The 13,177-nt window shown below is 39.4% G+C and overlaps 1 protein-coding gene across 3 annotated transcripts in view; it reads left to right on the top strand.

Moving 5' to 3' along the window:
• The window catches only part of PARP1 (poly(ADP-ribose) polymerase 1), a 46,739-nt gene extending 44,152 nt beyond the window's left edge, over positions 1-2,587 (top strand). For all 3 annotated transcript variants that reach the window (XM_074222823.1, XM_074222826.1, XM_074222824.1), the window contains exons 22-23: positions 500-614; positions 1,975-2,587. In XM_074222823.1, coding sequence (XP_074078924.1) covers positions 500-614; positions 1,975-2,056 — 197 coding nt within the window. In that variant the 3' untranslated portion in view covers positions 2,057-2,587. The remainder of the gene's footprint in view (positions 1-499; positions 615-1,974) is intronic.
• Positions 2,588-13,177: the final 10,590 nt, after the last annotated feature.

The raw sequence follows: 13,177 nt of genomic DNA, 5'->3' as shown, positions 1-13,177 counted from the left end.
GCTCTTTTCCATGCCAACTTGTGGAAGCTGGTTTTTTGTATTTGAGTTTTGATTTAGTAGAAAAATGTCAAATTTAACTTAGTAAGACTGTGTCCTGAACTGCTGTGGCTGCAGGGTCTGAGTCAGTGACCAGGAGCTTGTGGTGCAAGCTTTTTCTCAGTTTGGTGAGAATGAATCTAAAAATGAAGGACATTATTTAGGAATTCAGAAGAAAGTAGAACAATCCAGAATATTTCTAAAGCAGATATAAAAGTTACTGACTTTTTACTTAACTGTGCTAACTTTATTTCTAGGGAAAGGGGGAAAAGAAGTGATAGAATTAACAGGTGATAAAATAATGTTTATTTGGGAAACAAGTAAACCAACCTCTTAATAACAAACAATTCATGTTTTTGGGAAAGTTTTCCCTATCATATGCTTGTGTTTGAGAAAAATGGAGATTTTTTTTCTGGATCTCCATATTTATACCAGTCTAAAGCTTTTATTTCTCCTTTTTCAGGCTTGGGCAAAACTGCTCCTGATCCAACAGCCAGTGTTACTCTTGACGGTGTGGAAATACCCTTGGGAACTGGTATTCCTTCTGGTGTTAATGACACCTGTCTACTATATAATGAGTATCCTTTCTTGGCCATTGTGTTCAACCCCACCTTTTCAAAATGGCTGGGTCTTGTCTGCATTCTCCCAAATATGTGTTATGTGATTTTCTGTCACTTTAGGTACTGTTTTCAGAGTCTAGTAGTTCAGGTGTCTACAGCTCATCTCTTCTCCAGTGCCAAGCTAGTTATTACAATTACGTTGTGTTCAGTTGTGGGGGAAAATCATTATTCTTTCTCTCATTGAGATGGGTTTTCTGGGTTCTGTTAAATTTTATTCTAAATTGGTTCATAGACATGTCTTCCCACCACATTCACTCTTAATTTTAAGTCCAAAGATTTCAATGTGTACTTGCTTCAAGCCTGACTATCTCTCACACATTGGATGCCCATCAGATTTGTGTTGGGATAGGTGGTTAAGAGTTTTGCTTTCAAGATGTTAATCACACCAAGCAACTAGGAGACAGTATATTGAATAAAAGGGAAAAAAAAGTCATTTATTAAACATTTATATGTAAAGTAATTGGTTTAAAGACTGATGATACGCAAGCAGTTAAGTGGTTCAGTGGATAAAGCACTGGTCTTGGAGTCAAGAAAACCTGAATTTGAATCCAGCCTCAAACACTTAATTGCTGTGTGACTTCTGTTTTGCCTCATTTTTCTTCCCTAAAAAGTGGAAATAATAATTCCTGCTCCCAGGTTTATATAAGAATCAGATGCAATAATTAAAGTGATTATTAAAACTGAAAAGAGGATCAACCTCTATTCACAAGAATCTCACATTCATATGAAGGAAATGATCCAAATAAGAGGATTCAACTGCAAATCAAATGAAAGATCCTGGTCCTTAGGGAACAAAGATAAAGCAGACTAAAGCATCTTTAATGCTGCTTCTGTTAGAAACCATATAAATTGATGGTGTTAAGCCATTTGGCAAGAACTTTATTTCTAGGTCTTGAGTAGCTGTGGTTGCAGGGTCTGAGCCAGAAGCTGAGTTGGAGGTCCCGGGGCTTGCTGCTCCTCTCAGGCTTCCTGCCCGGGCTGTCTTGAAATGGTAGCTGTGGAACTGGCTTGGTATATTCCATCTCCTTTGGGGATTCTGACTGTTCCTTGTGGGTAATGGGTGGAATTGACTGACCCTCTCTCTGGAGCAGGGCTTGAAGGGGGACTTCCTGGGACTCTTGGGCCTGCCTGCCTTCCTGCTCTTTGAGCTCTTTCTTGGGCTCCTCTTGAGCTTTGAAAAGATCAGCAGCTATGGAAAACCCCATGCACCATCCAGAGGACATGAGACAGTCTTCCTGGGAGTTATAGTTAATGAGTGATGGGATTATTTGCCATCAGCTATTGAAAAACCTTAATTTCCTTAACTCTCTTACTCCAGATACATTGTCTATGACATTGCTCAGGTCAATCTGAAGTATCTACTGAAATTGAAGTTCAACTTTAAATCCTCCCTTTGGTGAACAGATAACACCAGCCAGTGCTCAGAAGTGACTGGACCTCTCTAGTTCTGCTCTAGCATTTTGAGCTGCCTGGTAGACTTAAATATCAGCAACCCTTTCAGAAATATCAAAAGAGCTGAGTTGTAGACAATATTAACTTTACTAAATATTCTCCATAGGGATTTTATATAAACAAATGGCCATATGTTGAAAAGATTTTTTTTTTCCCCAAGCCTGAGTCTCTGGATTTTATTTGTCCCTGGGGATTTGATTCCCCATCCACCCAAGTTCCATGCACCCCTGGGGCATAGCAGATCTTCTGTAACTGACAAGTGTGGTAAAGTTGGAAGAAAAGTGGTTTTACACAAAATAAGCAATGGGGGGGGGATTTTTAGAGAGAGGGAAATTACAATGTGATGTTTACATTATTAGATTTCAAAGAAAAATAAAGTGCTTCCGACTCTTTCTAAATGTTCCTCGGTTTTGATTTTGGAAAAAAACGTGTTAAGCACATTTATTTTAAGGTAAAAATAAAAGCTAATTTCATACTAATTTTTCTTTTTTCTTTTGTGTTCTTTTATTTTCCCCCTTTTGAGTTAAATTTTCTTAATGCTTTTGTGAGAATGCTATTAAGTAGCTTCATTTATTAGAGGTAGGGGTCTTAATTACATATTCTTCAATATTTAGTTCTGAAAATATATTCTGTGTGAATGTAAAACAGTGTTCACAATTCTTGCCTTAATAGTCTGTGTCTAGAATTTAAAAATGCATCTGAGGGCTAAAGATCTTTGTCCATTAAAGCAGACATGCCATTTTATGTCAATTGTGCCTGTTCTATACTAGATCTGGACATCTATTGCTATTAATGATGTAGCATATGTAGTTGTTGAAGAGTAATGTTTAATAAGTGAGTACTACAAAGAGTACTACAGGGGCATGTTATGTTATGAGAAACAAGCAGAACACTGATTAGTGGAGAGCCTCTCCATTTTAATTTCTATCCAGGTGTCATGATAACTTCAGAGAAGCATTGTGGCATAATGAATAGGGCATAAGGGATATATGGTATAAGGTATAATGGAAAAATCTAAGTTCAATTCCTGCCCTGAGGCACAACCTCTCTGTGCCTCAGTTTTTCATCTGTAAAATGAAGCAGACTTGATGACCATTAAGGTCTCAGAATTCATATTGAAAATAGATTTTCCAAAATTATATATTTTTTTCCCTCTACCTCCCTTAATTGCTTTTCAAAGTCTTTTTTGAGCTCATCCATAGTCTGAGCCCATTTTCTGCTTCTCTTGGAGGTTTTGGATATAGAAGCTTTGATTTTTGTCATCATCTGAGTATGTGTTTTGACCTTCCATGGGACTAAAGTAATCCACAGCACTTCCAAGGCTTTGGGCTTTTTTGTTTTTTTGCAGGCAGGGGGGAGACACCCCACTGGGACCTTTATTCCTTCAAAGTCTTATGCTCTTTAGCCTGTGCTTTGATATGTAGATGACTACCTCACTTCCCTCTGCCCTGGAGCTGCAAGGAGGGGGTCCTGCTTGGCTACTTAGTATGGAAGCCCAAACTGCTACCTGGATCTGAGTGTTAGGCAAACAGCAGAGTCTTAGACCGAGGGAGAGCAGAGAAATCTCTGCAGTCTTCCCTGACCCCTTCACCATCTCTGGGGGTGCAGGCTGCTTCAGCCGGTGCTCCCTCACTGCACACTCATTCTGGTGTAGCAGAATTCTCTCACAGCCCCTTCAAGCTGTTCCAGGGCTGCGCTGCAACTGCTTTTCCAACTCTGGGTCCTGGTGAAACACATCTTTCCCATGGAAGTTATCTTGGACTGGGAAAATGTATCACTCAGTCTTTCTGTGGTTTCGGCCCTTCTAAATTTGGCTAGTCATAATTTGTTGACCTTTGGGGTTTTGGGGGGAAGGAGTTCCTAGGAAATGCTGCCTTCGTGTCACCATCTTGGCTCTACCCCCTCAAATTAATTTTTTTTAAGGTGATTCAGGATGAGAAGAATAAAGGTTTATTTCTTAGCATCAGCTGTTACCAACCAAGAAATGTTCCTTGATTGAAAATTATCTTGGTTAGTAAGGACTTGGGATTTCATTAGTGTCACTGTTTCCTTTATCAATTCTGTTCATAGTCCTCTCTCATATACCTTAACCCATCTAATTCTTGTCCTTCCACAAAAGATTGAAACAACATGCTGACAAAGTTACTCTTTTAATATCAAACATAGCACTTGGGGTAGCTAGGTAGCACAGTGGATGGAGCATGGGTCCTGGAGTCAAGAGGACCTGAGTTCAAATCCAGCCTTAGACACTTAATTACCTAGCTGTGTGGCCTTGGGCAAGTCACTTAACCCCATTGCCTTGCAAAAACTAAAAAAAAAAAACCATGTTTTACCTTGTTTCTAGATCTGCCCACCTCCTTTACTTAAGGATACTCTTTAGATTTTTCAAGGCAATGGGGTTAAGTGGCTTGCCCAAGGCCACACAGGTAGGTAATTATTAAGTGTCTGAGGTCATATCTGAACCCAGGTACTCCTGACTCCAAGGCCCGTGCTCTATTCACTGAACCACCTAGCCACCCCTAAAGGATACTCTTCTAATTCAGTTTGTACCACTTTGCTAGCCTACTGTACCACATCCCCCATTAGTCTTTTCTTTTACTTTTTCATTTTAATTCTTTACAAAATTTTACCAACACATAATTTGTACCATTCACATGTACCAGCAACTGGGGAAGTATAAGGACTTTGTATCAACAAGCAATTTGGAGTCATTGAAAGTTTCCAAAATATCATTTAGCCTGCAATTGTCCCACTGGTCTCTTCTCTTTGTAGCATCTGAAGTATCATAAGATCCACATACTTACTGAACTGGCTCAGTGGATTGTCCACCTAACTACATGTTGCTTTGGGTAAAATCTATTTTCATCTACTTTGGTTTTTAAAGTGTGGATGACTGAGCTCATATATTGCTAAAGTCACAGAAGAGGATCAACTGAAGAAACGGCATCAGTCCGAATCTTTTTTTGAATTTCTTCAGTAAGATCTGTTTGCTTTCTAGCTTTCTAGTTTGTTGTAACTGAGCAAAAGCATCTTGAATTACATCTATTGTATTAGCATAGCTTAAGTTGAAGTATTTTGGGGGGTGGGCTTTCAAGACCACATTCTATCCAGATTTTTGGCATGTACCTATATAACAGTGAGTAGACAATGAATTAGATTCTAGTCTCAATAAGCTTAAGCAACCGGGGTAAATAGGTGGCACAGTGAATGGAACACACCCTAGAGTCAGGAGGACCTGAATTCAAATCCAGTCTCAGACCCTTCACACCTAGTAGCTTTGTGACCCAAAGCATGTCATTTAACCCTGTCTGTCTCACCAAAAAGAAAAAAATCTTAGGCATTTAGGGACACAAAATAAGCCCTCAACAAGCTCGCTTTTATAATGGGAGAAACTATGCAAGAAGTTTAGGAGAGAGGGGTGGCTAGGTGGCACAGTGGATAAAGCAATGGTCCAGTCTCAGACACTTAATAATTACCTAGCTTTGTGGCCTTAGGCAAGCCACTTAACCCCATTTGCCTGACAAAAACCTAAAAAAAAAAAGTTTAGGAGAAGAGATGGTTTGGGGAGAAAAATGATGAGTTACAGTAGAATAAAAAGTATAGCCTAACTCACCAAAACTTGTTCAATAAAGATCTAGAAAATTTGCTAGACTGAATTCTGATCAGGGAATCTAAGAAAATAGTAACTCATTTTTCCAGGCCTGGGAAGTTCAGAGACAGAAGTGAGCAGATACTAGGGACATTGCTGCACAGATCATTTAAGTGTCCAGGAAATGAGGCCAAGATTGGGCATCAGGCTAAAAGGGGGTCCCCTAAGTAACACTGTCACCTAGCAGTTCATGGGTCACAAATTCAGGCCAGAGAATAGTCCCAAAGCAGTGATGGCTAGCAAGGACCCTTGTTGCTTGTCCTTCATGCTCAAATGGGACCATGACATTACAGAGATGACACCATGCAAGTTAATTTAAGTGAGGGAGGTCTGTGCCAAATCACCAGACTCATTTTCTTTGGAACCATGTGACCAAATATATAGCTTAGACTGCCTGGAGATGGTCCTGCATACAATGAGGTACTTTGGCATTTTTAAGCTAAGGTTTTTCATGGGTCTCAGCAAAGACCCTAGCTTAAATACTGAGCAGGCTCGGGTTCAGATGTAAAGGAATTGTGGCTCTGTTGGCAGAAGCAGAGCTTACAATCTATAGCCCAGAATGGAAGACTGGTGGAATAACCAGGTTAGGAGTCTTTGACTAAGGGTGCCTGCAGTTCAGAATAAGTTAACTACAATAACTTTAAGCGTAATTGAAGTCGATTTGAAAAGTAAGCAAACCAAAAAATAAAAATAACACTATACAGGACTATAATGACCTAGAAAAATAAAATTATTTTAAAACATAAACTCTCAAAAGCAAAATAATTTGAACATAAATCCAGTTCCTAGAAGGATTAAAATGAGTTAAAGGGCTAAATTATTTTTAAAAGCCAATGAGATGGGGGCGGCTAGGTGGCGCAGTGGAGTCAGGAGTACCTGGGTTCAAATCCGATCTCAGACATTTAATAATTACCTACCTGTGTGGCCTTGGGCAAGCCACTGAACCCTGTTTGCCTTGCAAAAAAATAAAAATAAAGCCAATGAGAGAAAGGGGCAGCTAGATGGTGGTGGATAGAAAACTGACCCTGGAGTCAGGAGCACCTGAGTTCAAATTCAGCCTCAGACACTAATTCCCTAGCTGTGTGATCTTGGGAAAGTTACTTTACCCCATTGTCTTAAATAATTTTTTTAAAAGCTGTCCTGTAATTTTTTTTTAAAAACCAGTGAGTTATAGAAGAAAATTACAAAAGAGAATCAGTTATTTGGAGCAAGAGGTACCAAGAAATCCTTACTCAAGAAAATAATTTGTAACTTAATCCTCCTGGGAACAGCCCCAGGGCACCTGGGTTCCTGGCAGCAGAAGCAGTTTCCTGCCCTGCACCCCAGGGAGCACCAAGTACAGCTTGGAAGCTCAGCAGGGAGACCTCCACCAGAGTGAACACAAAGCCCAGGCCCCCTTCAGCAGGCCACGGCACCCAGCACAGCCGCAGCAGCCCAGATCCTAGGAAACAGGCCCGTGGAGCCACCCAGCAGGAGCCTCCAAGGCAGCTGTGCCCTGAGTGCTCAGCCTCCCAAAGGTAAGGGAGTGGACGGAGACTGCTGAGGTCTGGCCCACGTCCCTGGAACAGGACTCTGGGGCTCTGACCACATTCAGACCTGGTTTCAGTTCCCATAGAGCAGAGACCCCCTTCACAGCCCTGTGGCAGAGAGGTGAGCTTGTGATCATTCACAGACCAGGAGAGCAGTCAGAGCCTCACACGCTGAGCTTCTTGCAGGAGGGGGTGTGTCCCAATAATACTCAAAAGCTCAGGAAGCACCCCAAAACCAGGGCACAGACTGGGGAAATGAGTAAACAGAAAAAAAAAATAAATAAAGGAACCTGACCATAGACAATTACTTTGGTTCCATGGAGGACCAAACCACACAATCAGAAGATTAGAAAATCCAAGCTTCTGTATCTAAAGATTCCAAGAAATATAGAAATTGGGTTCAGGCTATGACAGAGCTCAGAAAAGATTTTGAAAATCAAATACAGGAAGTAGAAGAAAAATTGGGAAAAGAAATGAGAGAGATGCAGGAAAAACATGAAAACAAAGTCAGAAGCTTAGTCAAGGAGATCCGAAAAAATACTGAACAAAATAAGTTAAAAACCAGCTTAGGTCAAGTGGCTAAAACAGTTCAAAAAGTTATTGAGGGGGCAGCTAGGTGGCACAGTGGATAGAGCACTGACCCTGGAGTCTGGAGGACCTTAAGACACTTAATAATTACTTAGCTGTGTGATCTTGGGCAAGTCACTTAACTCCATTGTCTTAAAAAAAGTTGAGAAGAATGCTTTATTTTTTATTTTATTTTTATAGGGGGTTTTTTTTATAGATGAGGCACAGGAGTGTAAAAATGGAGTCAGTGAGTGAAAGGGAAATGTACTGGGAGAAAGAGAAAAGAGGTAGAATAGGCTAATAGGCTAAGTAAGATATTTCATGTAGCTTTTGCAATGGTATGGAAGGGGGGGAAGGCAAGGGGGAATGAGGGAATCTTCATCTTCATCAGAAATGGCTCAGCATACATATTCGATAGGGTTTAGACATCTAGAAAAAAAAGAAAGCGGGGGAGGGGGTTTGGGTGATGGAGGAGAGGGTAGATCATAGGAGAGGATAGTCAGATATGACACATTTTCTTTTTTACTTTTTGCAAGGTGCTGGGATTGGGTGGCCTGTCCGGGGCCATGGTGGGCCAGGTGGTTGCTGGTCTCTGGGGTGGGATGGAGGTTTGGGGCCTCCTGGCCCCAGGGCTGGTACTCCGTCTGCTGCATCACTCGGCTGCCCCACAGCACATTTTTGAAGAGGGACAGAGTGAAAGGAGAGAGAAAATATAATATATGGTAGTGGGGAGGAATGGATGGAGGGAATTACAATCAGCAACAGCAACTGGGGAAAAAATATGGAAGTAACTTCTATGATGGACTTATGATAAAGAATGGGTTCCACCGGAGAGAGCTGATGGTATCAGAAAACAGACTGAAACACATTTTTTTCCTCTTTCACTTTATTTCTCATGAGGTTTTGTATTTTGTAGGGGAGTGGGTATTATGTTTACTCTTAGTTTTGGTTGTTTTTATTTTTTTTGCAAGGCAGTGGGGTTAGGTGGCTTGCCCAAGGCTACACAGCTAGGTAATGATTAAGTGTCTGAGGTCGGATTTGAACCCAGGTACACTCCTGACTCCAAGGCCAGTGCTTTATCCACTATGCCACCTAACCACCACCTAGCCACCACCTAGCCGCCCCCTATGTTTACTCTTAAACAAGAATATTTTTGTAATATGAAAATTAAAGAAAAATAAAAATTGAAAACAATTGAGAAATTTAAAAAAACCTGTTCATAGAAAAAAAATTCCCTAAAAAATTAGAATTGGCCAAATAGAAGCTGAGAGATGAGACATCAAGTAACATTAAAACAAAACTAAAAGACTGAAAACAAATAGGAAAATACGAATTTTCACACCTTGACTAGAAAACAGATTGGTTGGGAGAGATAATTTAAGATTCTTTGGACTACCTGAAAGCCAGGAGCAAAAAAATCCCATAATTCCTTTTTTGACATCTGAGTTTATCCATTTTAAACAGTGAGTTTGAGATGTCTAAAAGTCAGAGACTACAACTAGAAATAATTTTCAAGGGGTTGATAAATCCACATGAGCTAATGATATTACCAAATGAGAATGAAAAGGGTCCCAGACAGACTCCAGAGGGACACTAATGGTTGGTAGACATTACAATGGATGAAGAACCATCAAAAAAGATGAAAAAGCAGTTGTCAGAGAGGTAGGAGAAGATCCAAGAGAGTGCAGTGTCATCAATATCTAAGGAGGAGAAAGAATAGACAATGAAGACCAAAGATGAAACTGGAAAATCACAAAGAAATGAAGTGTGAGGATTGAGAAAATGTGATTGGATTTGGCAATTAAGAGATCCTTAGTAACTAAGAGATCTGGAGAGAGCACTCAGTTGCATGATGAGGTGGAAAGCCAGGTTCCAAAAGGTTTAGATTGAGTAAGAAGAAAGAAAATGGAGACATGAAGCTTAGAGGACCTTCCCAAGACATTTGCCAAGAAGGGCAAGAGAGTGGATAGAAGCTGGCCAGATTTGAGTAAGGCCTTTTTTAAAAGGGATTAGGCTGTTTTTAATCATAATTTGGTATTTACTTGGACTTTTATTAGAAAGAGGAGATCAAATGACTATGCAATTTGTCATGTCTATCTAGTAAGTTATCATTCTTCATTGTTTATATCATTATCAGCCTTGACCCTTTTATGAATAGTTTACAAGAGTTTATCTTATGTATATGTATAGCTTTTACTAAGCTGTTCCCCATTGAGGGGGAGAGGGTGGGAAGGGAATGTGGTAGAAAAATGTGTAGCTTATAAATATGCAACTGGATAAATGTTGAAAAACTTTCATAACATGTAATTGGAAAAAAAATGTATCTTCATCTCAAATGTTTTTGTTTGTTTGTCATAGTTTTTGTAAGGCAATGGGATTGAGTGACTTGCCCAAGGTCACACAGCTAAGTAATTATTAAGTATCTGAGGTCAGCTTTAAATTCAGTTCCTCCTGACTCCAGGCCCAGTGCTCTATCCACTGGGCCATCTAGCTGCCCCTCTATCTCAAATATTCTAACAGCATTTTAGACTTATGACAGGAAGCTCCTTTAGGGACCATTAATAAGCCAAGTCCCTTATTTTACAGGTTAAGGACACTGGGGCCCCAGATTAGTGAACTGACTTGGCCAAGATTACCCAGGCAGTACTAAATTCAAGGCTTCTTTCCAGTATCCTCTATCTGAGATTATACTTAGTTGATGATGATATTTGTCCTTCATTTTCAAGGAAGACCATGACATCATGAAGTGATACCATGACAAGCACATGAATTGGATTTGAGTGAGGGAATACTATGCTAAGTCACCAGCCTCATTTTCTCCTCCAGAGCTATCTGGGTCCAGTGGTCAGATATGAATCAGGACGACTAGAGATGGACCTGGATGTGAGCCAATCAGGGCTAAAGGACTTACCCAAAGTCACACAGTAGAGTCAAATGTCTGAGATTGGATTTGAATTTAGGTCCTCTTGCCTCCAAGGCCAGTGTTCTATCCACAACATCACCTAACAGCCCCAATATAGATATAGTTATTTGCATGTTGTACTGAGGGCTCTTTGAGGACAGTGCTTGATATGTATAGGCACTTAAATACATATTGATTAGATAGTTTTTTTTCTGCTCTCCTCTGTGTCCTCTTTCATTCTGGTTTCCTACTGTCAAAAAGTACCTCATTGAATCTTGAACTATTGTTTTAAAATCTTGTTTTAAACATTCATTCAATGCACATAAATTCACTTTTATCATAAGTTTTTCACATTGTCTTTTAAAGAAAAACTATTTCAATTTTTCCTTTTTATCTCCAGTGCCTAGCATGGTAGGTGTTAAATAAATGCCTATGTGACTTTTAAGGCCCATATTCAGGCTTTGTATAAATCATATACTTGTATTTATTTGGACCAATATGATCCATCCTTACATTACAATGAGCACATCCTCTTTATAAATGTGGGTAGCTCTAAAATAAAGATGCCTTCATATAGTGCTCTTGAACTTTTTAATCATTCTTGTAACAACTCTGTGACTTAAGGAGGACATGAGATTTCCATTTGACAAAAGGAATTTGAGTCTCAAAGCATAAAGTGACTTGATCAAGGCCACATAGTTAATTGATGTCAAAACTGACTAGAACCTGGGACTGATGATTGGGAAAGAATATTAATAATATAGTATTTAATTTTATAATATTAATAATTAATTTAATAAAGAAATCATTGGACTACCAGGACCAAAAGACAAAGAAAATGAATTCCCTTTTGGATGTGTTGTATTTAAAATGTCTGAGGCAGTTAGGAGAGAAACTACTTTTAGAAATAATTTGCATAGCTATGATAAACCCATGTGAGCTAATGATATCACCAAATGAGATAGCAGAGAAAGAGAAAAGAGCCCACCACAGAACCCTCAGGGACACCAAATGTGGTTAGTGGGCACAACGTGGATGAAGAACCAGAAAAAGAGGAAGTATTTTAATAAAATATCTATAACATATAAGAATCAACAGTAACAGCATGACTATCTTTGAAGCTATATGAAGGAAACACAAGTTTTTTTGCAAAGAGAAGTATGTAAAATTATTCACTGAATATGTTATTGACATTTGGTTTGATACAGAAAATGCTGCCTTAAAGTGTTGGGTTTTTTCCCCCTGGTGCAGGACTCAAGTTCAAATAAGATTCTTTGAAGCCAGAGAAAACTCAGATCCTTAGATCCATAGAGCCATTTACCACCGTCATATACACCAGGGGTCAAAAGAAGAATTTCTTGACATGGTACTGATTTCCAAGTGGATACAAAATACCTGTTGATGTTTCTATGCCAATGTTCCAACAAAACAATTATACAGCAGAGCATGTAGCTATATGGCCAGAAAAGGGTGTGGGCTAGTCATATAACCAAACAGAGGAATAATCAATGAGCTATCTATATGTTCCATCAATACTTATATAATGTCAAAAGACTTGTAGAAACCCTTCTCCTCCAGCACCATTAGAATCCTCCCATAGAGATTTTGTGGTAAGATATAAATAAGTACACAGGATGAGAAAGTATGAATGAGTTTCATTAGAGAAAATATTCAGATGAACCAGTTAATTATTTTTTCAGCGTATACTTTAAAAAAGAAACATTTCAAAGAACTGATTCAAGTGAGGTAGGCCATATTTGGGGTTCTTTTTGATTAATATAACTTTATTTATACATTACTAAAATATTCTTGTTTAAGAGTAAACATAATACCCCTCTCCCACAAAAATATAGAACCTCATGATAAATAAAGTAAAAGAAAGAGAAAAAAAATGTGTTTCACTCTGTGTTCTGATACCATCAGCTTTGTCTTGGGTGGATCACATTCTTTATCATAAGTCCATCACATATTTTTCCACAGTTGCCATTGCTGATTGTAATTCACTCCATCCATTCCTCCCCACTACCATATATTATATTTTCTCTCTCCTTTCACTCTGTCCCTCTAATATAATGTGCTGTAGGGTAGCTGAATGGCACAGAGGACAGAGCACTGGCCCAATACCACCCCAGAGACTTAGCAACCACCTGGCCCCGTGTCCTGGACAGACCACCCAATCCCAGCACCTTGCAAAAAGTAAAAAAGAAAATGTGTTATATCTGACTTTTCTATGATCTACCCTCTCCTCTATCATCCACATCCCCCCTCCCCCTGTCCCCCTCCTCTCCTTTTTACTCTAGATGTCTATACCCTATTGAGCATGTATGCTATTTCCGCTCTGAACCATTTCTGATGAGAGTGAAGGTTCCCTCATTCCCTCTCACCTTCCCCCGTTTCCATATCATTGCAAAAGCTCATGGCA

This window comes from Macrotis lagotis, chromosome 2 (genome assembly GCF_037893015.1).
Source record: "Macrotis lagotis isolate mMagLag1 chromosome 2, bilby.v1.9.chrom.fasta, whole genome shotgun sequence".
Classification (NCBI taxonomy): Eukaryota; Metazoa; Chordata; class Mammalia; order Peramelemorphia; family Peramelidae; genus Macrotis; species Macrotis lagotis.
This window is presented reverse-complemented; position numbering and strand designations above follow the sequence as displayed.